Below are 25,743 nucleotides of genomic sequence, written 5' to 3'. Positions count from 1 at the left end.
TTCTGCTGTATTTAGAAAAAGGGACGATCACTTTATTTGAATAAATGAATAAACAAAAGGCAGGTATACAGAGGAAAATCAGATGTTGCAGTTTTACACTGGGACATGAACACAGCTTAAGTTTGCAGATCTGGCAGTGTGAAAATTGTCTCAAAATTATACACATTTGTAAATCATATCATACGTGTAGCCGTTTTGTGGTTTCTCTCCATATATAGATAGCAACTGTAAGTGTCACTTTAAATCGTTTTACCTGTAAAACCTGCCGTCTTTACCGGAAATCAATGTACATACCTCAACGGCTGAGAGTGTTTATTGTTTCAGCGTAACTGAAAAGTTAAGTTTCATTTTCCTGTTCGAGGACATCATGTCCCTATTCCTGTGTTTCAACTCTCCGTTCTCACACACCCACACACATCTATATATAGGGGACATATATGTATACAGCGGATTTGCTTATTTGGATAGTGATAGCAGTTCAGTCTAAACGGCTAAACTATATGGATAATATAGATAAAAGTACCGAGTTTTCATCTTTGTATTCTTCTTTTTTTATGATTGTAACTGTAATTAATTTAAGGCATTCAAGAATGTTATTTTAGCTGAAAATAGCTTTTCTTCCCTAAAGTCTGTTTAGGAAGGAGATATCTAATAGTGAAAAATAAAATATGGAGAGAAAAATCTGTGCCCAGGACTTTCTAGCAAAAAGATGAGGACAACGAAAAGAAAAATGGAAGAATTAGCCTGAAGAAAAGAAAGAGGGTTGTGGATGATAAAGATGAGAACAGTAAGTCCTTCATGTCATTTTACTTTGAAGATCTAGTTATTAAAATATATTTCTGCATACAAAGTATAATTTTTCTGAAGATGTTGATGTTGCAGGCTATAACGAGACATGACAGTTTTGAGGGTATTTCATATTCTTCATTGTCATACTTGTGTAAATGCAAATATACTGTATATATATATATATAAAACACCCAGCACGCCCCTGCGGGCGGTTTATCCTTCAAGCTCGGGTCCTCTACCAGAGGCCTGGGAGCTTGAGGGTCCTGCGCAGTATCTTAGCTGTTCCCAGGACTGTGCTCTTCTGGACAGAGATCTCCGATGTTGTTCCCGGGATCTGCTGGAGCCACTCGCCTAGCTTGGGAGTCACCGCACCTAGTGCTCCGATTACCACTGGGACAACCGTTACCTTCACCCTCCACATCCTCTCGAGCTCTTCTCTGAGCCCTTGGTATTTCTCCAGCTTCTCGTGTTCCTTCTTCCTGATATTGCTGTCATTCGGAACCGCTACATCGATCACTACCAGAGATGGGCAGTAACGCGTTACTGTAATCTGATTACTTTTTTCAAGTAACGAGTAATGTAAGGGATTACTCTTGCAAAAACGGTAATTAGATTACCATTACTTTCACGTAGGAACGCTGCGTTACTGCGTTACTAAAACCGTGATTTTTTGCGAGAACGTCTCATGACAGTGACATAAGCGAGTGCGACGTTCGTGACAACAGCTGTCTGCAGATCATAATATATCGAGTGCGGGACAGAGTGTAGCATGCAGCGTTTAAAGCGTGGAAGTACTGACCTTATTTTGAGTTTGATTCCATAAAAAGTGACAAAAACATTAGTGTCCGTTGTGCGTGGGAAGAAAACTTCTTTTTACAGCGAAAAAACCCCTAAACTTCCAAGCAAGCAGCGAGTGCGCTACGACTGTAATGGGAAATTCACAGAGAAACTCGCGGATTCTTCCACTGACCGCTGCAGCACACCTGCACCAGGGTAAACCTCCGCCTACCCCAGTCCTGCTTTAAAGGTAAAAATAGAGCAACAGGACCGCTGAGTCTTTGATTTTATTTATTTTCTGCTGTGTTTTACTTGCATCTATTTGAAAGAGTGAGTGTAAATACAAAAAAATATTTTATTTTATGTGCTGGAATGTGCAGAAAATAGGTTTAAATGTTAAACAAATTTCTTCCAGTCAGAGAATGTTGCATATAATTAAGTTTTTGCTTGATGCATAAAGTTAAAAGATTAAAACTAATAAAACAAGTTTTAAAAAGAGACTTTTCCATTTGATTACATTTTGTATGATGGATTATGCATAAAAAGTAGAATTGGGCTGAAAGATTATTGCTTTATCACCTATTCAGGTTGTAAATCGTGTTTTTAAAAAGTAACTAACTAAGTAATTAATTACTTTTGAAAATAAGTAATCAGTAAAGTAACGGGATTACTTTTTGGGGGAAGTAATCAGTAATTAGTAACTGATTACTTTTTTCAAGTAACTTGACCAACACTGATCACTACAGCCGTCTTCTTCTGTTTGTCTACCACCACTATGTCCGGTTGGTTAGCCACTACCATTTTGTCCATCTGTATCTGGAAGTCCCACAGGATCTTAGCTCGGTCATTCTCCATCACCCTTGGGGCATCTCCCATTTTGACCTTGGGACTTCCAGGTTATACTCGGCACAGATGTTCCTGTACACTATGCCGGCCACTTGGTTATGGCGTTCCATGTATGCCTTGCCTGCTAGCATCTTGCACCCTGCTGTTATGTGCTGGATTGTCTCTGGGGCATCTTTACACAGCCTGCACCTGGGGTCTTGCCTGGTGTGATAGACCCCAGCCTCTATGGATCTTGTACTCAGAGCTTGTTCTTGTGCTGCCATGATTAGTGCCTCTGTGCTGTCTTTCAGTCCAGCTTTGTCCAGCCACTGGTAGGATTTCTGGATATCAGCCACCTCCTCTATCTGCCGGTGGTACATACCGTGCAGGGGCCTGTCCTTCCATGATGGTTCCTCGCCTTCCTCCTCTTTCTTGGGTTTCTGCTGCCTGAGGTATTCACTGAGCACGCTGTCAGTTGGGGCCATCTTCGTGATGTATTCGTGGATGTTTCTTGTCTCATCCTGGACTGTGGTGCTGACACTCACCAGTCCCCAGCCCCCTTCCTTCCGCTTAGCGTACAGCCTCAGGGTGCTAGACTTGGGGTGAAACCCTCCATGCATGGTAAGGAGCTTTCTTGTCTTTATGTCAGTGGCTTCTATCTCCTCCTTTGGCCAGCCTATTACCCCAGCAGGGTACCTGATCACGGGCAGGGCGTAGGTGGTGATGGCCCGGATCTTGTTCTTACCATTCAGCTGACTCCTCAGGACTTGCCTGACCCTCTGCAGGTACTTGGTGGTTGCAGCTTTTCTAGCGGCCTCTTCATGGTTCCCATTCACTTGCGGGATCGCCAGGTACTTGTAACTGTCCTCTATGTCTGCAATGTTGCCTTCTGGTAGTTCAATCCCCTCAGTTCTGACTACCTTCCCTCTCTTTGTTACCATCCGACTACACTTCTCCAGTCCGAACGACATTCCAATGTCATTGCTGTATATCCTGGTAGTGTGTATCAGTGAATCGATGTCTCGTTCACTCTTGGCATACAGCTTGATGTCATCCATGTACAGGAGGTGGCTGACAACCGCTCCGTTCCGTAGTCGGTATCCGTAGCCAGTCTTGTCAATGATCTCACTGAGGGGGTTCAGGCCTATGCAGAACAGCAGTGGGGGCAGAGCAAGGGCGTCGATTTGGCATGGACGGAAGGGACATGTCCCCACCAATATCCAGCGATTATTGAATTGTCCCCACCAATAATTTGATCTCTTTGAGTAAAGAAAACAAACCCGATAGAAAGAAAAAACGACCTGTCAACGGCTCATTCGCCCAGCGGTGCAGAAAGAGTTAAATTACGTTCTCTACTGGAGTCCTACCTTATGTGACAAATATGGCCAGTGTGATTGGCTGTGCCTTTCAGCGAGCTCTGTTTAGTTTTAGCGGCGGTAATCCTGCGCTGCGAGGAGGAGAGGAGGATGGCACCAAAAAGGAAGAACCTGGATATAAGAAAGTATTTTTCAAAGAAACTTGTAAGTCACTTAAAGTCAAGTTCGCTCATAAAATATGTCCGTCATAATAACGTTACAGGCTATGCTAGGCCATACATCCCAACCCTCCCGATTTTTCGAGAATCCCGAATTTCAGTGCCCCTCCCGAAAATCTCCCGGAGCCACCATTCTCCCAATTTCTCCCGATTTTCCACCGGACAACAAAATTGAAAAACCATATCCTAGATTGGCCCAGCCAATTCCAGTTTCCAACAATAGCTGCTACTACTGCAGCTACTTAGTATTAATATTACTCTTATTACTCTTTCTGGGTCATGAAATAAACTTTTAACATATTTTCAGGCGAGAATGTAGTTGTGTAAACTTCAAATAACTTAAACATGTTATTGTTTGGCCTTTTTCAGTGTTTTATTTGTTCGTGAGTAAATCGGTTTGGGTGAGATTAAAGTTATTAGATTAGATTAGATTAAATAAAACTTTATTAATCCCTCGGGAGAGTTCCTCCGGGGTTTTCACACAGCTGAATAAATGTCAAACAGAAAACTGATTAAACAGAAGTGTGAGATGGTCGAGAATCTACGCAAGCGTCCGGTTATATTTTATTTTATTTAGACAGCAAGGAGCAGACGGCAGAGGTGACGTAATTATGAAGGCTAGACCCCCCAATTTCACAGTCGCTCATTTCCGGTCTACCCGGCTTTCGGAGGACCCGGCCCACTTAGACCGCGAAGGCCGGGTCCTCAGGTGGACGCACCCTCTGAATTTGGACACCCCCGCAACAGGCCGGTGACATTTAACTTATTTTTTTCCGATAAGTAAACACTGTAAAAACCCCTTTGAATGTCTCCCTAATTCTGAGGTCTCAAGGTTGGCAGGTATGTGCTAGGCTTTGGCCCACATCAGTCTAAAACTGTATGTAACCATGAAAAAAGTGTTGCCATGTCCACCAGGACAGTATAGTATAGACAGTATAGTATAGACTCCTTCACATAGTGGACATTGAGTTGTTGTGTGGGGCACCAGTAGTCCATGTCTGTTGCTGTAACAGTAGTTCATGTTTAGAATAAAACATCCCAGCTCACTGATTTGATCGGGGCAATAGTGCCTAAAATGTTGCATAATTTTGCTGAGAGATCTTTTACTTTGTGGTGATCTTAGATGAGTAGTTTTATGGACAAAACCCACCAGGTCATTCACTGTTCCCTTAGTGCTAATGTATATAAGAGATGTTGGTGTACTACAACTGAAGTAATGTTGTTAAGTCCTTAAAGTCATATTCTTTTATTGTCATGACTGTATTTGAAGCTTTTTTATTTTTGTATGATACCTGATTTATATGGAATATGGCTGAAGTAAACTAAAGTCTAAAATACATTTGTTTAATAGTAATTTAATATTATATAATTCACATATAAAACTATGAATTGTAATTTTAAATGGTTTAAAAGCATGTAGAATAGCATATGTAGGCAAGTATATTTCTCCTTTTTTTTTTATCAAGAAGCAAAGACAAAACGGGAAAAAGAAACAGCGCAGGGTTCGGGGTTGAATCATCCGTCCCCACCAATGCCAAAACCAAATCTACGCCCTTGGGGCAGAGCATCTCCTTGGTAGATCCCGCACTTGATGGTGACTTGTGCTATGGGCTTGGAGTTGGCCTCTAGTGCTGTACGCCACATCCCCATTGAGTTCCTGATGAAGGCTCTTAGGGTCCTGTTGATCTTGTACAATTCTAGGCATTCCAGTATCCAGCTGTGGGGCATTGAGTCATAGGCCTTCTTGTAATCAATCCAGGCTGTGCACAGGTTGGTCAGTCTGGTCTTGCAGTCTCGGCTGACTGTTCTGTCTACCAGTAGCTGGTGTTTTGCGCCTCTGGTATTCTTGCCAATCCCTTTCTGTGCCCCGCTCATGTATTGACCCATGTGCCTGTTCATCTTAGCCGATATGATGTCTGACAGGAGCTTCCATGTAGTACTGAGGCAGGTTATTGGTTGGTAGTTGGATGGGACCGGTCCCTTCTTGGGGTCCTTGGGGATCAGGACTGTCCGACCTTCAGTTAGCCATTCCGGGTGTTTCTCGTTAACTAGCAGCTGGTTCATTTGTGCTGCCAGACGCTCGTGGAGTGCAGTCAGCTTCTTCAGCCAGTAGGCGTGAACCATGTCGGGGCCTGGTGCTGTCCAACTCTTCATACTGGAGACCCTTTCTTGGATGTCTGCCACTGTGATGGTTACTGGACCCTGTTCAGGGAGGTCGCTATGGTCTGCCCTCAGATCCACTAGCCACTGAGCATTGCCATTATGGGTTGCGTCCTTCTCCCATATGCTCTTCCAGTATTGCTCCGTCTCCAGCCTTGGTGGTGCTGTTCTGCTATTGTTTCTCTGCCACTGAGAGTACACCTTTGCTGGTTCTGTGGAGAACAGCTGGTTTATTCTCCTGCCTTCGATCTCTCTGGTGTATATATATATATATATGTGAATTCATTCTTCACAAGTCGAGACTGCCTAAATGAAACTGCCTTTCTTTTGTTCCTTCAGATAAAGACATGCATAATTACATTCAAATGATTTTAAGTGATTGCATGATTTTGGCAGAAATAGCTTTAGGAAACACTCTCCAGGAATCTTAGCACCGTATCATACTTTATCTGGAGGACATTTTTGGCTTTTTTTAAATGTAAAACTTAAGGACAGAAAACCCCAAAAGATTGTTGGATAAGCAAACTGTTGTTGTGATTTGGTGCTATATAATAAAAATGAATTGAATTATAAATATTTGCATTATCACAAGTATTACAATGAAAGTATGAAATACTCCCACAACTGGCATCTCTCTTTATACAACTTCTACAATTGCAAATTAATTGTACATTGACCATGAAAATACATTTAATATATATTTTTATGGAGAAATTACTTCTTCTTTTTTGGTGATTCAAAAACAGACCTCTGGCGTGTAAAATGTGGAACCAAAATGGGCATCTTGCATAAAGAGAAGATGAGCAAAGGTAAGTACATACTGTATTGTTTTCTTACCTGTCTTTCCTTTTCTCTTTTGTACATATATAAATACATCAATCAATGAATAATTTTTCATAAAAACGATTACTTTTTTCTTTATAAATATAGGTGAGGCATGTATTGAGCGTAAAGGCTCCTTTTACACTCCACCTGAGTTTGAGAAGCTTGCAGGAAAAGAGCCATGTAGAAAATGGAAGTCATCTATTTGCCACAAAGGAAAAACTCTACGCTTTTGGTTCAAGGTACTTTGTTGCATTTTTATGAATCTACAAAAATCTGATTTCACTAAATAAACCGCTGAATTAACTTATCACAGAAAGGTGAGCTAACCACTACCGGATATAGACAAAAGAAAAGAAAACAACAATCATCAGACCTTGAGTCCCACGAACTCTCAACAGGTTTGTCTGCTCTTTTTTTTATCTGTGCCTCAAAACCAGAGAATGTTTGAGAATATGAATCAAAAGCATGCAAACATTATATTATTTTTAATTAGCTGTTTGAAGACTTCAGTAGTTTTGACAAATATACCACAGAAGTTCAGAAAAAAAATATTTACATAGAAAAAGTCACAAAAATCTCCATGTACATTGTAATATTTTATGTATTTAAACATCTCTTGAAAGAACCCAAGGAAGATCATGATGAAGATGAAGATGGAGAAGAAGATGATGAGGATATGGATGAAGATAATGAGCCTGACACTAAGAAAACGAAGATGAAGATGCTACACCGATTTATATCTATTCTGAAGAAGAAGAAAGCGAGGAAGATCTTGTTGAAGATGAAGATGGAGAACAGGAAGATGAGGATATGGATGAAGATGATGTTGGTGACGATCAGCGTAGCACTGAGGAATATGAGCATGAAGAAGATGATAATGATGAGGATGAGACTGTGCCTGCTGTTGCCTCTAACAATACTGACAGCAGTAGTACCAAAGGTGACATTTCCAATATATTTCCTATTGGTATGTTATGATAACAAATACCTTGTTTGTGTATGAAAATAACTTTTCTTCTTTTTTCAGAGAGAGTAACAGCTACAATTCCAACACCTGGAAAACATGCATTAGAGATGAAAGAGGTAAAGTGTATCATTAACATCCTTCCTGAGGCAAGATAGATTATTTTATTTAAAGGTTTCACTGTGCTTTACATTGCTGGAAGTTTTGAGTATGTCACGGATCAGAGATTACTCTACTTCACACCAGCACCGTCATCAAGCTAGAAATTTGTAAAATATTATGGTTCAGCATGACATTCAAAATAAATTACAAATGTACACTTTTACCTCATCCAGACCGACTATTTAAAAAAATACTAATACATTCTTGGTTGTCTTAAAACAGAAAATTAGACATCGTCCTCACATACCAAGATCTGAAGTCAGTGGAAATAAGAGAGATGTGGCAACAAACACAGCAATCAGACTGCAAAATGTTAAGAAAGAACCTCAAGACAAACTGAGTGAGTTGTTCAAATACTGAAAGCACTTTAAGGTTGTATTCAACTTCTGTTTTGTTTTCAATCTATTTTCTAAGTTCACAGGTTTGTCCTTCTTTAACCTTCGATTATGTGAGATGTGTGGGTGTACAGTTAACTTGGCTCAGTTCTGAAATGATAATTGAATAGAATAGAAAAGAATAGAATTCAACTTTATTGTCATTGCACATGTCACAGGTACAGGGCAACGAAATGCAGTTTGCATCCATCCAGAAGTGCTTTAGTGATATAGATATATTACAATATATATTAGCAATAATATAGATATGCAAGTATATTACAGAAATGGGTCTATTGTGGTATGTTATAATGTACACGGTATGAAGTATGTTGTGAATATTCTATAACTATAGGTATGTACAGGCTGTAGTGAGTACAAGCTATGTACAGGATATAAATATGAAAAACTATACAGAGTATGAAATAAATAACTTTACAGAAATATGAGATATACAGTTATACAGAAATGGGAACTATGCAAGTTGTAAACAGTTGTAAGGTTAAAAATTATTGTATGTACAGAATGATTATTTACACAGAGCTATACAGTAGTGCAGTTAAGATAAGTGAGGGTGTGGATAATTTCTACAGAGGCTGTCAGATGTCAGGAGGCAGAGTTCAGGAGTCTGACAGCTGTGGGGAAGAAGCTGTTCCGGTACCTGGTGGTCTTAGTCCGGAGGCTCCTGTAGCGCCTCCCAGAGGGCAGGAGGGTGAAGAGGCCATGTGATGGGTGACTGGGGTCTCTGATGATTTTCCCAGCCCTTTTCAGACACCGCTTCCTGTAGATGTCTTTTATGGCAGGAAGTGGTGCTCCGGCGATGCGCTGGGCAGTGTTGTGGAAGTTTTCCATTAAATAAAGCCTGCAGATGAGTGGTGAGCGATAGCCAACATTCTTTTAATCAAAGCACACAAAGAACAGACAACCAAGCTTGGTGGAGAGCCTGCATGACCACAGGGCAGGGTCAGCAGAGTCTCACTGAGAGTAGGGTGGCTCTCACTTAAATACCTTCTCCAGGAACAAAAGGCAGTACACAGATGTTTCACACCTTAAGATTCACCACTCCCTGGAAGAGACAAAAGACTCTTCCTGTGGAGTTGTCTGCTTCCCCCAACTTCCTAACTAGACCCCCACCATTTGTCTTACAGTATGGGTGTCAGACATGTTAAAATCCAGTGGCACCAAAGCATTACAATAAAATAATGTGATTAATACATAAGTGAAAGAAATTCCTTTACAATCCCACCCTTTGATTCTCAAATCAAGAATCACATTAAAACCAGAATTTCTTTCCCAACATTCTGTACATCACATCAACATTATTTTACACTTAAAGGAGTTTCACACTGTGTATCCTAACTTCACTGTTCTCCCACCACCCTTTGTTCATCTTTAATCTTCCCCCCAATCTAAGCTCTCACATGCAAATGGCAACAACAATGATACAGAGGAAAGGTCTTCTCCATAGTGTCAGAGTACTTTGCATGGCAAAGTGAAAAAGCATTAGATGGTCATTCCCAGTCCCCGGTCATGGCTCCTGGTGTCTGTGCCATTTACAGAGTCATAATTCCAACGCTGGTCTCCCTCTGCGCTGTCACTTTTGGAGCTTGGCACGCTCTCTCCATCCCTTGATTTCCGTTCCAACGCAGCTGTAGATTTAAGGCAGAGCACGTCGTACACCTTAGTTGTCTTCCTCAACGTCAACGGCGAAACTCTTTCATTTTATTTTAAGATTTTACTGTTCAAAATCTCCTCGTGACAATCATTTGGAAGCCCAGTGGTGCAGCCCACTGTCGTTTGTCTGCTGTCCTGCAGATGGTCCCTGCTTCTCACTGGTCCTCTTGAAGCGTTCTCTCCCGGTCGTGGTCTGGATCTGCACTTCAGTCTCTTCTTCCATATCTCTCATGTCACGGTCTCTGCAATTTAAAAATGAAAACTTCCCCGGAAAACCCTCTTTTGCCCTATGTCAGCTTAGCACAATTAGACATGCACAATAAAGTTGTGCATTGTCTCTTAAAAATTCCCAGGGATTCCCCCCTGGAGTAGTTTCACTCCAGGCCCTGTCTTTAGAAAAGGTAAAACATTAGCCAGTGGTGTGTCCTGCTGCAAATCATGTGATTGGATCATATGATTAGCCCTCTGCTGTGGAAGAATAGATGTTAGCGTAGCGCATCTGTATGCACACTTTCTCACAGTGACCTCTGCACTGTAAACAATACAAGGTCATGAATAACACACCGCTGGTAAATTCAAAGACACAGAAAGTGGCAATTAAAAGGTTAAACCAGCATGGTCCAAAAGCTCATGCAACCTGTTGCTGTCACCTTTCTGCTCCTGTAAAAAGAAACATACATACATACATCCACCCTTTTGTCAGGTCAAGGTGGAGGTGCAATCTTGCATACTGGTGTCAAGTCAGTAAAAGCTTTTGTCAGTCCAGTCAGTCCTCATTTTTATTTGCTGACAGTAGAACCTCGTGACGCAATAAGTTTCTACTGCCAGCAATGACGTCATTTAAAAAAAAGAAAAATAATTTAGACTGGATTACATCGCTGAATCCTTTTTGACAGGGACTTGTTTTCTGGTTGTCCCAAATCAGTGGCTTTCTCCCGAGCCCATTTTAATTTTTTGGAGAAACTCACTTGCGATTGTTCAACATGTTGTGTAGCGCTTTCGATCCCGATCTTGTAGGCCTGCTTCAAAAGAGAAAATTGCCAAACAAAAATCTCAGTGCACTGTTAAAAATCAAAAAATATGAAGGCCTCTTTTTAGAAGTTGTCTAAGCATATTCTTAGAATGATAGATCAAAACACAACTAACTGGTAGGTTCAAAGTGGTACCAAAATAAAATGCAAAATCCCCAAAACTTTCATCCACCAGTCACACACCTCACACAACAATATTCTATTAGATAATGAGTTTTGTTTTCCCCCATGTAACCAGATGTGTGTCATGATAAGACCTCCCCCACACATCAGAAACAAGAAACTCAATAATCTATTAGTCTCCACTCATCTGACCCCCCTGCATCATTCTGTTCACCCCTGCTATGATTCAATCATCCTTCCGCAAAATAATACTAGTTCACTAGTCTATGTATCACTTCTTAACCCACTAAGTGAACCGGACAAGATGATGGTAACAGCAATGCATGCTTAAAATGCTATTTGGTCTCCATGAGCTTCATTGTGTGTGTTTGTGTTAGTAGGATTAATGCATTTTTCTGTTTGTGTAATTTTTGTGTACCTCTCCTCTTTGCGGTGCTCCAGACACTTTTCAATTCTCCACGCAAGGCAGTCGTTTTTTCCTTCCCAGTTTCCTAAACCCAAATTTCATTCCCCACACTAAAACAGCCATGTTCTCCCCTGCTCCTTCCACTGTGGTCTCATCTCATCTCTCCCCCTTGCAGCAGTCCAGTGAGAATCAGTTGTCTTTCAGCTTTGTCCTGTCTTTTCCACTGTTTCATCTTGCCATTTTGCTCCAAAAGTGGCAAATGTCCAACTCAGACAGTCTTTTCAAAGGTCCATTCACACACAGTGAAGTTGCAGCTCGTTGGAAATGCACATCCATCCATCCAGTCATGATGATGCCATTTTTCTCCTTGCTGTCGCTGTCTTGCACAGTTGCTGCTGCTGGACCTTTTCTTCACTGCTCAGGACCCTGCTGTGAGCTCTTGATATCCATCTCGTTGTTCTGGAACTGCATTTCTTGTCTTCAGGGAGAGATTCTTGGAGCTTGTGTTCTCAGGGTGACAAACACATGGAAGTTAAGCTGTAAAACAATTCAGCCAAAACTTGGCTTGAGTGTTTCTAAATGATGTTAACCTATAATTTTCTTCCGACTGCTGCACGTGAAAAATTGATCAGGGTCTGCTCTTCACCTGCAAGTGACACACTGAGACATTTTGATCATTCTTATCACTGCTTAAAGAAACACGTCTCCCTCTCTGGTTCTGAAGTCCCTTTCTTAAAACCCCAGAGAGATTGTAGTTGTTCTACATTGAAAATCACCAAACCCTCTTCCTGTTTTTTTTTTTACTCATTTTCATCAACAATTCTGCTAATTTTGTGTGTGTGCCCACCCTAGGGGAGCTGGTGGCCTGCAGTACCACCGTCTCCCGCTAGTTGGAAACAACTTTTACGCACATTTCTACACTCCTCTCTTTTTCTTTTTTTTTCCCTTGTTTTTGTTCCCTATTTTCAACATTTTGAACCCCATTTTTCTCTGTTTTTTACACACACACCAGCTTTTCCCACACAACCATTCTCTTTCATCTCACAACATACTTTTACCCACAGTTCTTAACATACAGTCACACATTGAGTTTTGTCTCTGGCCGCCTGGTGGAACGTCTGCCGCAGTCGCCTCTCGAGCCACTAATCCGGCTCCGCTGACTGCCCCTGGAATCTAGATTCTCTTCCTACTACTACGGCGTCCCCGTGAGGTTCCTTGCCTTCTACGGACCAAGGAACGAACACCGCCACCCCAGTCTCCTTTGAAGAAGTTAGGATCTTTTAGAAGACGCTAGAGATGTCACTCCGTGATTCTACACGAAGACTCTCCGTGATTCTACACGAAGACTCCTCGGAGCTCTTGCCCTGGAAGGTCGTAACACACCTTCTTGGGCTCCCGAAGGCTGCAACACGCTCACCTCTTGCCAGACACAAAACTCTCGTGACTTGTTACAAGTTAGCTATCACTCACCCATCTGCAGGAGTCCCCTCAAAATCGATGGTCTCGGTGGCCACTGAAACACACGGCTCCGTGACTCCTCCATTTCCTTTGCTTCAACAGCCGGTAGGACAAAGGTACCTTTTCCCTCAGGGGTGATCAGCCCGTCCACGGAACCGTTGTTCAGCGACCACACGGACCACCCTGCTCGCAGCGCCATTCTGTTGTGGAAGTTTTCCATTAAATAAAGCCTGCAGATGAGTGGTGAGCGATAGCCAACATTCTTTTAATCAAAGCACACAAAGAACAGACAACCAAGCTTGGTGGAGAGCCTGCATGACCACAGGGCAGGGTCAGCAGAGTCTCACTGAGAGTAGGGTGGCTCTCACTTAAATACCTTCTCCAGGAACAAAAGGCAGTACACAGATGTTTCACACCTTAAGATTCACCACTCCCTGGAAGAGACAAAAGACTCTTCCTGTGGAGTTGTCTGCTTCCCCCAACTTCCTAACTAGACCCCCACCATTTGTCTTACAGTATGGGTGTCAGACATGTTAAAATCCAGTGGCACCAAAGCATTACAATAAAATAATGTGATTAATACATAAGTGAAAGAAATTCCTTTACAGCAGTTTTCACGACCCTCTGCAACGCCTTCCGGTCCGAGGCGGAGCAGTTCCCGTACCAGACTGTTATACAGTTGGTCAGGAGGCTCTCGATGGTGCAGCGATAGAAGTTCACCAGGATGTCTGAGGACAGGTGGTTCTTCCTCAGAGTCCTCAAGAAGAAGAGGCGCTGGTGAGCCTTCTTGACCAGCTTGGAGCAGTTGGTCATCCAGGTGAGATCCTCGGAGATGTGGACTCCCAGGAGCTTGAAGCTGCTCACACGCTCCACAGCCGTCCCCTTAATGTGGATGGGTGGATGTGGGTCAGCATTCCTCCTGTAGTCCACGATGAGCTCCTTGGTGTTCTCGGTGTTAAGCAGCAGGTTGTTTGTGTCGCACCACTCAGCCAGACGATCCACCTCCTCCCTGTAGGCGGCCTCATCGTTGTCACTGATGAGGCCAATCACCGTGGTGTCATCTGCAAACTTAATGATGGTGTTAGAACCATCAGCAGGTCTGCAGTCGTGGGTGAAGAGGGAGTAGAGGAAAGGGCTCATCACACAGCCTTGTGGTACACCGTGTTCATTGTGATGGTAGATGAGCAGTGGTTATCCAGCCGGACATGTTGGGGCGGTTGGTCAGGAAGTCCAGTAACCATTTGCAGATGAGGGAACTGATGCCCAGGTCTGTCAGTTTCCTGATGAGTTGTGAGGGGTGGATTGTATTGAACGCTGAACTGAAGTCTATAAACAGCATTCTGGCGTAGGTGTTGTTGCTGTCCAGGTGTGAGAGGACAGAGTGCAGTACGATGGAGACTGCATCCTCTGTGCTCCTGTTCTGGCGGTATGCAAATTGGTGGGGGTCCAGGGTGGGGGGGAGACAGGATTTGAAGTGTGCTAGGACCAGCTGCTCTAAGCACTTAGTGATGATGGGGGTGAGTGCTACTGGGCGGTAGTCATTGAGGCTAGATGGGTTGGAGTTTTTGGGTATCGGGACGATGGAGGTGGATTTGAAGCAGGCCGGTACCACAGCGTGGGCCAAGGACAGGTTGAATATGTCTGTCAGGACTCCTGCAAGCTCCCCAGAACACGCTCTAAGAACACGACCGGGGATGCCATCAGGACCAGGGGAGAGAGTCAGAGGTTGGTGGTCTGGCGTCGTGTCTGTTTTGGTTGTGGTCGTGGGGTTCCCTCGCTCAAAACGAGCATAAAAGTTGTTGAGCTCGTTGAGGAAGGAGACATCAGAGGATGCGGGGGAGGGTTTGGTGGTCCTGTAGTCTGTGATGGTCTGGAGTCCTTGCCACATGCGTCGGGGGTTGGAGTTGGAGAAGTGTCCTTCTACCTTCTTTTTGTAATGGTGTTTGAGAGACACTGAGCCTCGCGTTGTTCACGCGCCGCCATCTTGGCGCGTGAAGTTCTCCAAACAATGAGTGAAATCCTTCTACAGGCTTGTGCAAAAATTAGGAGCTTTTTTATTTTATGTAAGCATTTACAGATATGTTAGCACATATGTGCACACAGCTAACTAGTAGTTTTGTTTGCAGCTTGAATAAATATTATTTACGTATGTCTTCATGATCAAAACAGATCAGGTGTGTTCTGTAATGAATAGTTGTACTTTCCAAAAAGACGAACCAGCCATTGTATTTGGTACACCTGTCCAACTGCTCATTAATGCAAAAATCTAATCAGTTAATCACATGACTGCAACACAATGCAGACAAGATGATCTGCTGAAGATCAAACTGAACATCGACATCAAACTAATTCTAAAAATCCCAAAGTGTCCATGTTCATATTTTAATCACTTTTATTTTGTCAGAGAAGACAACAAGCAGCACAATTTCAACACCTGTGAAATCTGCACTAAAGATCAAAGAAGAAAAGGGTGTCGTTAATAGCCTTCCTGAGGTAAGACTGTTTTATTTTATTAAAAACTTACCATGTAAAAAAAAGATAAATAAAACACCACTGTCACTAAAGCACTTGCTCATAGGGGGTCATCTAATTGTTGGTGTTTTCTCCTTATTATTGTAGGGTCTTCATAATATAAAGCACCTGGAGGTGACTGTTTTTACATTGTATCGCTATATAACTAAAACTGGATTAAACTGAATGTTGCTCAAAGTAAGGCTAGCATTTTCAAATGAAATTATAAATAAGGACACTAATATATAATTGGCTGTCTTTGAAACAGAAGACTAGACATCATCCTGAGATGCCAAGATCTGAAGTCAGTGGAAATAAGAAAGATGTGGCAAAGAACACAGCAATCAAAGTGCAAAATGTTAAGAAAGAACCTCAAGACAAACTGAGTGAGTTGTTCAAAAACCAAAATCACTTTAATGTTGTATTCAACTTCTATATTTTTTTTCTGTTGTTGAAGTAGAAGAAAAACATTTTCAATCTATAGTTTAAGTTCACAGGTTTGTCCTTCTTTAACCTCTGATTATGTGAGATGACTGTGGGTGTACAGTTAATTTGGCTCAGTTCTGAAATGATAATTGAAGTTCACCAAACAATGAGTGAAATCCTTCTATAGGCTTGTGCAAAAATTAGGAGCTTTTTTATTTTATGTAAGCATTTACAGATATGTTAGCACATATGTGGACACAGCTAACTACTATAGTAGTTTTGTTTGCAGTTTGAATAAATATTATTTCTCCATGTCGTCGTGATCAAAACAGATCAGGTGTGTCAGCCATTTGATTTGGTACACCTGTCCAACTGCTCATTAAAGGGAACCCCGAATATTATGAGAAATTACTCTAAATATGTTACAAAATATTTCCACTACATAAAAACATACTTGAGAATAACTATATTTTTTGTTATTCATTAAATCTTTGTTGTTTAAAACTATTTTGGAGCCGTGGGAGTGGCCATGTTTTTCACAAACAATGAATTCTGGGACAATGACGGATATTGGTTGTCGGCAGTATAGGTGCTTTCGTTCAGCTGACCTGTTTTGTTTTTTATAGTATAGCAACCGTATTAATTAACTTGCCTACTATTGATGTGGTTACGACTTGGTAGACCAGCACTATCTGGTCTTTGAGTCTGACGTTATTAGCCATGTCTGGGCCCAAACTCCGCTGCAAAAGTCAAATGATCACTGCAGCATTACTGAGAGTCGAAAAACTGTCTAAATATGTTCATCTATATAAAAATGATAAGTGTGACGGTTCTACCAGGTGTAACAATTAAGTTTAACATTCAGGCATCCATGAAAATGGAATTTATGATATTTAACTAAGTTAGTTAACAGGGAGTGGCTGGCTAGCTTCCATCTAAATATACCATGTTCTGACTGAGAGATTTATTAAACAAATTAAAACGTACAGTTCTGCTATCACTTCCAACATAAATGACGACAGGAAAGTGAAGAGCAGCGAGGTTTGTAGGGTCATTGAAGTTGGGCTAGCTGGTGTGCTACGCGATCGCTAGTGCGACAAGCTATGTTAGCATAACATAAGTAGTAAAGCTGGAGGACGAACGCTAACAAACGGAGGACTGTTTTCCACTCGATAAAAGTTAATGTGAGGGTTCCCAATGGTTAGGGTCAAATGCAATCGCATGGCAGGATGCTGTAAACAGACCAAACGTCAGTCAGGAGAACCACCGAGATAATCCATCCACAATAGAAGGTTAGTCATTAATATACTGCTGCTGCATGGGCTGGGCTGTAGTTACATCATAAGGGTTTAAAAACTGTGAGAAGCCGACAGTGATCACTGACTGTTTTAGAGGCTTGTTGAGATTAAATCGAACAAGATACAAAGCATTAAAACATGTTAAAAAACACAACAGTCTTATTAAATGCAGAATACTTTGGGGTTGGAAGCAGGATTCATCACATTATCACTTAAAGACCGGATACCGGTCATGGAGGCTAACAAGGGCTGCCCAAAGAACATCTGGATTAAGACATACGGCTTCAAAAAGCTTTGGTGCTTTACAACAAAGGCTCTCAGTCGCAATAGCCATTGGCAAGCAGTAGCCTCATAGACACCAGTAGTTTTCTCTCACTCTCTCGTCCTCTTGTGACAGATTGTTTTCATCTTGATCTAAACTCACTACTGGTTGACTATTTTCATTCTCTCTCTCGGTTGCTCTGGTTCAAACTGGAAAGGTTGAACAGAAGCCATTTCCATAGTGCTGCTAACTGTGAATTGGATGCAGTGCAACCGTATGATGTCGCTACCCATAGTGCATTGAGAAGTAAATAACAATGGCGGCCTACTGGTAAATCAGTTTTATATAACATGTGCTTAAAAGGAAAACATTTGGCGTATTTCAATAACACATATGTGTTATTGAAACACAGTACATATTTTAGCGCAGACATGTCTTAATAGCCGGGGTTCCTTTTAATGCATAAATATAATCAGTCAATCAAATGACAGCAACTCAATGCAGACAAGATGATCTGCTGAAGATCAGACTGAACATCAACATCAAACTAATTCTAAAAATCCCAAAGTGTCCATGTTCATATTTTAATCACCTTTATTTTTTCAGAGAAGACAACAACCAGCACAATTTCAACACCCGTAAAATCTGCACTAAAGGTAAAAGAAGTAAATCGTGTCGTTAATAGCCTTTGTCAGGTAAGACTGTTTTATTTTATTTTAAACTTGCCATATAAAATAAAAAGATAAATAAAACACCACTGTCACTAAAGTGCTTGCTCATAGGGGGTCATCTAATTGTTGGTGTTTTCTCCTTATTATTGTAGGGTCTTCATAATATAAAGCACCTGGAGGTGACTGTTTTTACATTTTATTGCCATATAACTAAAACTGGATTAAACTGAATGTTGCTCAAAATAATGTTAGCATTTTCAAATGAAATTATAAATAAGGACACTAATATATAATTGGCTGTCATTGAAACAGAAGACTAGACATCATCCTGAGATGCCAAGATCTGAAGTCAGTGGAAATAAGAAAGATGTGGCAAAGAACACAGCAATCAAACTGCAAAATGTTAAGAAAGAACCTCAAGACAAACTGAGTGAGTTGTTCAAAACCAAAATCACTAACATGATTTTTCTCTGCTTTTATTTAGAAGAAAAAAAAATCCAGTTTCATGTATTTGTTGTATTTTTATTATTTCTTTTGATCTTTTCTGGTCTTCTTTTCCCCAATATGTTTTCTAATCACAGGTCTTTCCTGTGAACCTCTGGCTGTGTCAGATCAGCAAGAGCATAAAGCTGTTCACTGCTCTGGCCACAAAGTAGCTGATTTACAACCCATGAGGCCAGAAGGGGGTAAGATAAAGCTGTCATATCGTTTAGGCAAATATTTTGAATTTATTCACACAGTCTTAAAAGGTTTTGTTTCTATGGCATTTATTTCTCACACTGCAAAACCAACTCTACTTGAAATTAAATCTGACCAAACTGTCTAGTTTTGAGAGAGAGAAAAATCTGCCAATAGGGTAAGTAAACGTTGTTTTGGTAGAATTCTTAAAACTAGCAAATTATTGTCTAAAATATACAGAACACTTACTAAAATAGATGAATCAATATCCCTTCCTTTTGCAAAGTGGGAAGCAGATTTATCAGTCAGCTTAGACCAAAACTTCTGGTCTCAGGTATGCTTAAAACCTTCAAATTGAATAGAAATCCCAGTCTGCAATTAATACAATACAAAATACTACACAGAGTGCACTAAACAGGTCATTGGATGTTCCAGATGGGCTTTACATCTTTCAACAACTGCTCACACTGTCAAGGCAATACACCAAACACTTACATCCACGCTCTTTGGTTCTGTCCACCAGTTCAGAAGTTTTGGCACGGGATATGTGAAGACTTCTCAAAGTGTCTGAAATGTAAAATTCCAACCTCCCTTTAGTGTGCTTGTTGGGCAAATTGGATGATGTCACTACAGAAACTAATACAGTCCACATGGTTTTACTGCCCTATGCATTGCCAAGAAAACGGTCCTCATGAACTGGAAAAATAAAAATAATCTTAATTCTAGCCAATATAGGAACCATCTAATAGATCACATTAGTCTCGATACAACCTCTGCCACCACATTAGATCAATCCCTCTGGGCTTCTTTTGATCGGCTCCATCACCTAGCGGGGGTAGGGGGTCGTGGTTTGGTCCCGCCTTCGCTATTGTGGTTGATGTGGAGGTTGGGATGGGCTTAGGGCGTTTGGAGAATCCCTAGGGACGTTATCCCTGGAGGGCTTAACCCGGGGGTTGTGGTCATAACCTGGTTAGTGGCTCTGATTGCTCTTAGAGGGTGTTTTCCTCGTGGCTGCGTGCAGCAGGGCTGGGGAGGGTCGGTGCTGGCGGACGTGGGTTACTGGCCTGGTAGCCTGGCTGCCCCTGAGTGGATCCGAGGCAGGCGTGGGGCTTGGGCCCTCCTTCTTTTCCTCCCCATCCCGACTGCCTCCTCTTCCCGCTCCACCACACCCACCCACACAAGTAGGGCCTTGGGGTGCAGGTATGTCACCAGGGTGCAGGGAGGCATGCCAGTGTTGTTCCCTATGGCTTCTGCTTCATGGATGCTGGGTGACACCTCATCTGAGACTCTCCTCAGCTCTTCCCAGAAGGGTGGCACGGATGCCCCTCGGTGGTCCTCCTTAGGCTCTCGCACTTAGGGCCTCTGGATGTTGTTAGGGTTCTGGAGCCTGGATGTCCTCCATGTCTGCTTCATGCCCTGGGGACGGGGCTATGGCTCCGTACACCCTCTAGCAGACTGTTACATGGGGAAACCTTTTTTTTTGAATACAAGCGCTGATCAACACAGGTGTGCACACGGGTGTTCACTGTTCATAGACATAAACTACACCTTTCTCGGCTGCTACTTCAAAGCACATTGTGCGCTGTTGGTCCTACGTGCTGCACAACAACATTCAATATTTAGTATTTACTGCTGTTTACACTTAGCTAGATTATTGCGATGGTGTTGTGTTTATTATGTTGCTCTCTTTTTTTGCTTGTTTTCTCTTCTTTTTCTCTCAACAGGTGATCCAGGTGATTTTTTTTCTTCTTTCTCTTTTTAAGTGCCCTTTCTCACTGTCCCTCTTCTCATCTGTTTTTCTTTTCCTTCATCTTTCTTGCTCCCTTTCCTATCCCCCAGTCATGTCTGTCCTTAAAAACAAAACAAAAAAAACAAAACTGAAAAGTCAATCACAACTGAACTTTTTTTTGAAAAAAAAAAAAAAAAACAAAATTTGACTGCTGTATGCCTTTAATTAGACAAAACTGTCTAAAATGTCTAATTAATTAAAAATCTTAACCTATGATGAATATTACGCTTTCTTGAACAAGCTATTTTCAAAAATAAATTTGTTGTTTTAGTGTTTAATTTAGATTTTCACATAAAGGTTAGATTCATTTGCTAGTTTTAAAGATCTTACCCAAACAACTTTTGCTTACACTATTTAGATTTCTTTTCTCAAAACAAGATAGTTTTGTTAAATTTAACAAAATCTGGCTCATTTCATTTTTTAACTTGCAGTGCGGACATGATGGAGGCCCTGTCACCTAAGCCCTCGGGCAGCTCTGGTTTGAATACAGTGGATCTTGATGAACTAAAGAGGGAAGAAATAAAAATGCAACTAACGGTTTTAAAATTAAAAGAAGAGTATTACACTTTGAAAATAAAGGAACTTAAAAAATGAGCATTAATGCTTCTGTGGGGCTGACATTGCAGACAATAAATTAAAAGATTGCTGTGTTTACATCCACAAACTGACACACGTTAGTTGGAGGTTTGTTGGCAGGAATGTTACTTTTGACAAAAGCTACATAATCATAGAAGTGTGCTGCATTAATACATTGTACTTTTTCTTAGCTATACTCAGTTTCCCTTTAGTATTGTTGATTACCATGTTTGACTTTGTTTTTGTAATTAAACAAATATCTGATATTTTCTTCTGTAAAATGTGAATAAACAATATTGGTGCTTTTTATCTGTAAACCATGCAAATGTTATGAAACAGTGTTTCCTTTGGACCTTGCCCAACCTGTAGTAATTGTTGTAAGAAGTAGCCTTTAACAGCATCGTCCAGGTAATGTACTTACCTGTTTTGTATATGGATAGATTATAAACACTATGTACGTAAGCAACATAGTGGGTTGGAGAGTACTTGTATCTTGCAATAAAGGCTTCTGTTTGTGTCTGCTTTGTCTACCTCTCTAGGTCCTGCTTTAAACTCTTCTCATCTCCACCCTACACCACAGCTAAACCAATCACTGATTGCAAGTCTAACTGTATACCCAAAAACCAAGAGACTCTTCAGCTGTACATCAGCATTGTAAATGTGTGATAACTTACAAATATCAATAGTTGAGGTAGTTTCAAAGTTACAAAGCTTAGGTTAGTGAGTTAGTTATTTAACCCTAGAACACTATCGCAAATACATTTACATGATTTCTCTCTCCTGCAGCTGTTTGCGTGTCGAGGAGCCTGTGCCTTCACCAGGGAAGTCTCAAATTTCCCAGGAATGGGTGGACCAAAGACCAGCTTTCCAGAGTCATTATTTTGTTTTAGGAGGGTTTTTTTTTTTTTGTTAGACATGGCACAATTGAAAGTAAAAGAAGACCACTCTAATTTGTCATGTGTTGTCATATTTTGATATATTTGATTACTTTTATTGGTTATATTATATTGGGTAAAAATCACCCGGCATTAGTGATTGTGTTACTATTTATAGCGATAGTGTTCTAGGGTTAATGAGTTACTTAGCTAAGTAATTGAGGTTTGTGGGGTTGATAAGTATCAAGACATGCAATGGGTCTTTGAGTAAGTCAGCCCAGGACAACGGTCGGTCATTTTGGGTTTTCAGGGTGGAATGACTGTACATTTTTAATGACTTACAAACAAACAAAGAATTAGGTGTACAAGTTTGAATTTCTTCAGGAGTTTCTCTAATCCAAACAGGGTGAAAAGTATACACACTGAATCAAATATATACATACACTCCCAGTGATATTTGGTTAAATTACTCTGAGCAAGTTGCACCTCAATCAGAGACTTTCAGTGGCCAACAACAAGACCATGCTTAAAACCTGGTCCTTTGCCAACAAACCAAATAATTTTAATAAACTGCACCAGTTCTGCAAAGAAGAGCGGTCAAACATTCCGCCGAATTTTGACACACCTTTTTCTTGAAATTAGTAAATTAGTTAAATTTACTAATAGCAATTTCTGCAGTAAAAGAATTATATATATGACTGGATATATTTTGGAGGTCTCCAGTTCATTGGGATGTGATATTGGTCTGATTTCTCTGGACCAAGGAAAGGCTTTTGATAGAGTTGAGTACCGTTACCTCTGGAGTGTGTTGGAAAGGTTTGGTCTCAGCACTGACTTAATTGCCAAGATTATGGTGTTGCACAAAGACATTGAAAGTGTACTGAAAATAAACGGTTGTTTGTGCAAACCTTTTAAAGCAACCAGAGGTATCAGGCAAAGTTGTTTGATGTCTGGTATGTTATATGCTCTGTCTATTGAACCAATGTTAAATAATGTTAGGTGTTCTATTGCTGGGATTATTTTAGTAGGTTTTAACATGCCTTTTAACCTATCTGCATATGCTGATGATAATACTGTTTTTGCTAGTGTTAGGGTTCAAATATTAAGGAGGGATATAGGAGGAAATCCAAATAACAACGCTGGTCCGGGCGGAGTCAAACGCTGATTTTTAATGAACACGCTGTGGGGAGATGTACACTGCCAAACATCAGCTGTAGATCTCCGCCCAAAAATACACAAGACAATCATTTTATAGCATCAGGGTATGTTTACTGACGCCCCCTCTTGCGTCATCCGATACAATACATGCATAAGTTAAAACCACAAATGTTCTGTTGACAACTTGTGACACAATTAAAAGAACATTGTCTCCATCTCGACGGGTAGGGACTTCCTGTCGCTCGTCCTGCCCGCTTATCGTCTGGAGCATCAGCAGCAGTTCTGCAACAAATTGCAAGCTTTGCAAAGCTATGGTTTGAACTCTTACCTAAACATGAGCCTCACTATGGTGTGTGTGTGTGTGTGTGTGTGTGTCTGTGTATTACCTCAAATGCACTCTGCCTCACCTCGCCGACTAGCTCCTGACGTCTCACCAGACAGAGAGACAGAAGCCACTCTCATATGTGTAATAACCTAACTGAAACTATGTATATGTAATCTATTGAATAAATGTTTTAATCAAGAACCTCTACTAAAAGCTTAATCAAAAAATATAAATGAATAAGAAGTAATACTGAATACCCTGGTTATTCATAGCATCATCCAAACAGCTCCTCAAAGTAACTTACACTTAGATTCTGCTTTAGTTTCACTTTCACAAGCACGCTCAAAAGCCTGCACTTCCTGTCTACTTTGCCACAGAGTGTACTCAGAGTTTGACCTTATAAAAAGCATTCAAAAGCATTTAAGATTATAAATTCAACTCAACAGTTTAAAGTGGTTATAACTGCACCTGTAATAAAGGTTAACATGATACCAGTATGTTTAAACATCTGAATGCAATATCAATATTAATTATTAATGCAATGGTAATGATGATGATTATAAACAATAGCAGCAAAATATCTCCCGATCCCCACACTAGAAGTCAAAAGATGTCAATAAGTTAGGAATGATTGTTGAAAACTTTTGCTGGTTTTCAGCTGCACAAGTAAATTTGGCTAAGAGTGAGGCTCTTGCAGTAGGAGATTGGCGTGCTGGACTCCCGCAACGTCCAGGTGGTTTGAAGTATCTGGGTGTGCACTTGGGAGACACGGTAAACAAGAACTGGGAAGGGGTGTCAGGGAAAGTTGAGGGAAATTAGGGAAGTGGAGATGGTTATTACCCCAGATGTTATATAGAGCGAGGGTGCTGATTATAAATACATTAGTTGCTTCTGTATTGTGGCATCAATTAGCTTGTCTGGAGCCACCCCCTGGCTTATTGTGTAAACTTCAATCTTTGTTGACCAATTTTTGGGGGGATAACTTACACTGGATACCCCAGGCTGTGCTTTTTTTGCCCAAAGAGGAAGGTGGACAAGGGCTGGTTCACCTTGAGAGCAGCTGCTTTCAGGTTGCAGTTTATTCAGAAGATGGGAAAGGTAGAAGATGTTGTCTGGAAACCAGTAACTAGTGTTATTTTAAGAAGAATAGGAGAGTTGGGCATGGGTGCCTCAATGTTTTTATTAGACTGTAATATGATATGTTCTTATGGCATACCCAGGTTTTATAAAGGCCTTTTTAAAGCTTGGACCATTTTCACGTGGAAAATGGAACCTATGTTTGGAACCTACGTTTTCATTGTTTTGCCTTCTAGAGGAACCATTGCTGTTTGGGGCCCGGCTGGATGCACATGATGGAACAGGACTTGCTTTTGCGAAAAGAGTGCTTGAGAAAGAGGTTCTCAAACTAGGACAAAATGTGGAGGTGGCTTGATCAGACCTTCAGAACACAAAAGCAGCAGCATCTTTGGTTGGATTGAAATCAAGCCGCATCCCGAGGTGTATTCTGGACTCGTGGCTTAGAAGGTTAACCTCATTTAAAAAAGGAAATGCTGTTGGATTATTCCAGTGGATTGGAGATTCCTGATGACGCAGATCCTCTTCCAGGATTGGGATTGAATATTAATTTTACAGGCATGACAGGACCACTGCTTGTGAAGCAAATAGACTCTGATTTTCACATGTTGAGTGGAAAACTGTTATATAGAATGTCTGTTCAAGGGTTAAATAAAAGGCAATTTAGTGGAAGAACAGATACTATATAAAGAGACAAGTTGTCTTTTATAAACCCCCTTTGAATAAGAGGTCAGGTGATCTACAATGGAAGATTTTGCACGGGGCCATTGCTGCTAATAGTTTTGTGTCTAAGATTTTAAAAGATGCAAGGAATTATAGCCAGAAACAGTTTTTCACGTTTCTTGAATGTAAATGCCTTGGACCATTGTTTTTATGTTAAAGCATGTCATTGAAAAATGTGGAGTGGGTTGGTCTCCATTGGCATTTCTGTTTTGTGCTGGCTATACAAAAAAGAAAGAGGTTTCAAAATGGAAGCAACTAAATTAACTAAAACTAGC

General features: G+C 41.0%; 2 protein-coding genes across 2 annotated transcripts; both read left to right on the top strand.

Annotated features, from left to right (window-relative positions):
* Positions 1-709: 709 nt before the first annotated feature.
* Positions 710-7,695, top strand: LOC120440025 (deformed epidermal autoregulatory factor 1-like). Its single transcript, XM_039611578.1, has 6 exons — positions 710-787; positions 6,832-6,894; positions 7,016-7,149; positions 7,224-7,308; positions 7,534-7,633; positions 7,692-7,695. The coding sequence occupies exons 2-6, from the start codon at positions 6,861-6,863 to the stop codon at positions 7,693-7,695; spliced, it is 357 nt and encodes a 118-aa protein (XP_039467512.1). The 5' UTR covers positions 710-787; positions 6,832-6,860.
* LOC120440024 lies at positions 7,616-25,103 on the top strand. The gene is made up of 11 exons (XM_039611577.1): positions 7,616-7,850; positions 7,938-7,993; positions 8,259-8,376; positions 15,507-15,595; positions 15,722-15,748; positions 15,882-15,999; positions 18,206-18,255; positions 18,423-18,449; positions 18,583-18,700; positions 18,852-18,956; positions 24,985-25,103. The coding sequence occupies exons 1-11, from the start codon at positions 7,721-7,723 to the stop codon at positions 25,101-25,103; spliced, it is 957 nt and encodes a 318-aa protein (XP_039467511.1). The 5' UTR covers positions 7,616-7,720.
* The last annotated feature ends 640 nt before the right edge of the window (positions 25,104-25,743 follow it).

Source organism: Oreochromis aureus, linkage group 4 (genome assembly GCF_013358895.1).
Source record: "Oreochromis aureus strain Israel breed Guangdong linkage group 4, ZZ_aureus, whole genome shotgun sequence".
In the NCBI taxonomy this organism is placed as follows: Eukaryota; Metazoa; Chordata; class Actinopteri; order Cichliformes; family Cichlidae; genus Oreochromis; species Oreochromis aureus.
The sequence above is the reverse complement of the archived record's forward strand: the minus strand, read 5'-3'. Positions and strand labels throughout refer to the sequence as shown.

What these genes read in the sequence shown, in the direction of transcription:
- LOC120440025 (XM_039611578.1), top strand. Translation starts at nt 6,861, where the DNA reads ATGGGCATCTTGCATAAAGAGAAGATGAGCAAAG. An exon ending in CTCTACGCTTTTGGTTCAAG is followed by an intron (nt 7,150 to 7,223) that starts GTACTTTGTTGC and finishes AACTTATCACAG; the next exon opens with AAAGGTGAGCTAACCACTAC. An exon ending in GTCCCACGAACTCTCAACAG is followed by an intron (nt 7,309 to 7,533) that starts GTTTGTCTGCTC and finishes ATCTCTTGAAAG; the next exon opens with AACCCAAGGAAGATCATGAT.
- LOC120440024 (XM_039611577.1), top strand. Translation starts at nt 7,721, where the DNA reads ATGGATGAAGATGATGTTGGTGACGATCAGCGTAGCACTGAGGAATAT. An exon ending in AGAACCTCAAGACAAACTGA is followed by an intron (nt 8,377 to 15,506) that starts GTGAGTTGTTCA and finishes TTATTTTGTCAG; the next exon opens with AGAAGACAACAAGCAGCACA. An exon ending in ACCCATGAGGCCAGAAGGGG is followed by an intron (nt 18,957 to 24,984) that starts GTAAGATAAAGC and finishes TTTGCCTTCTAG; the next exon opens with AGGAACCATTGCTGTTTGGG.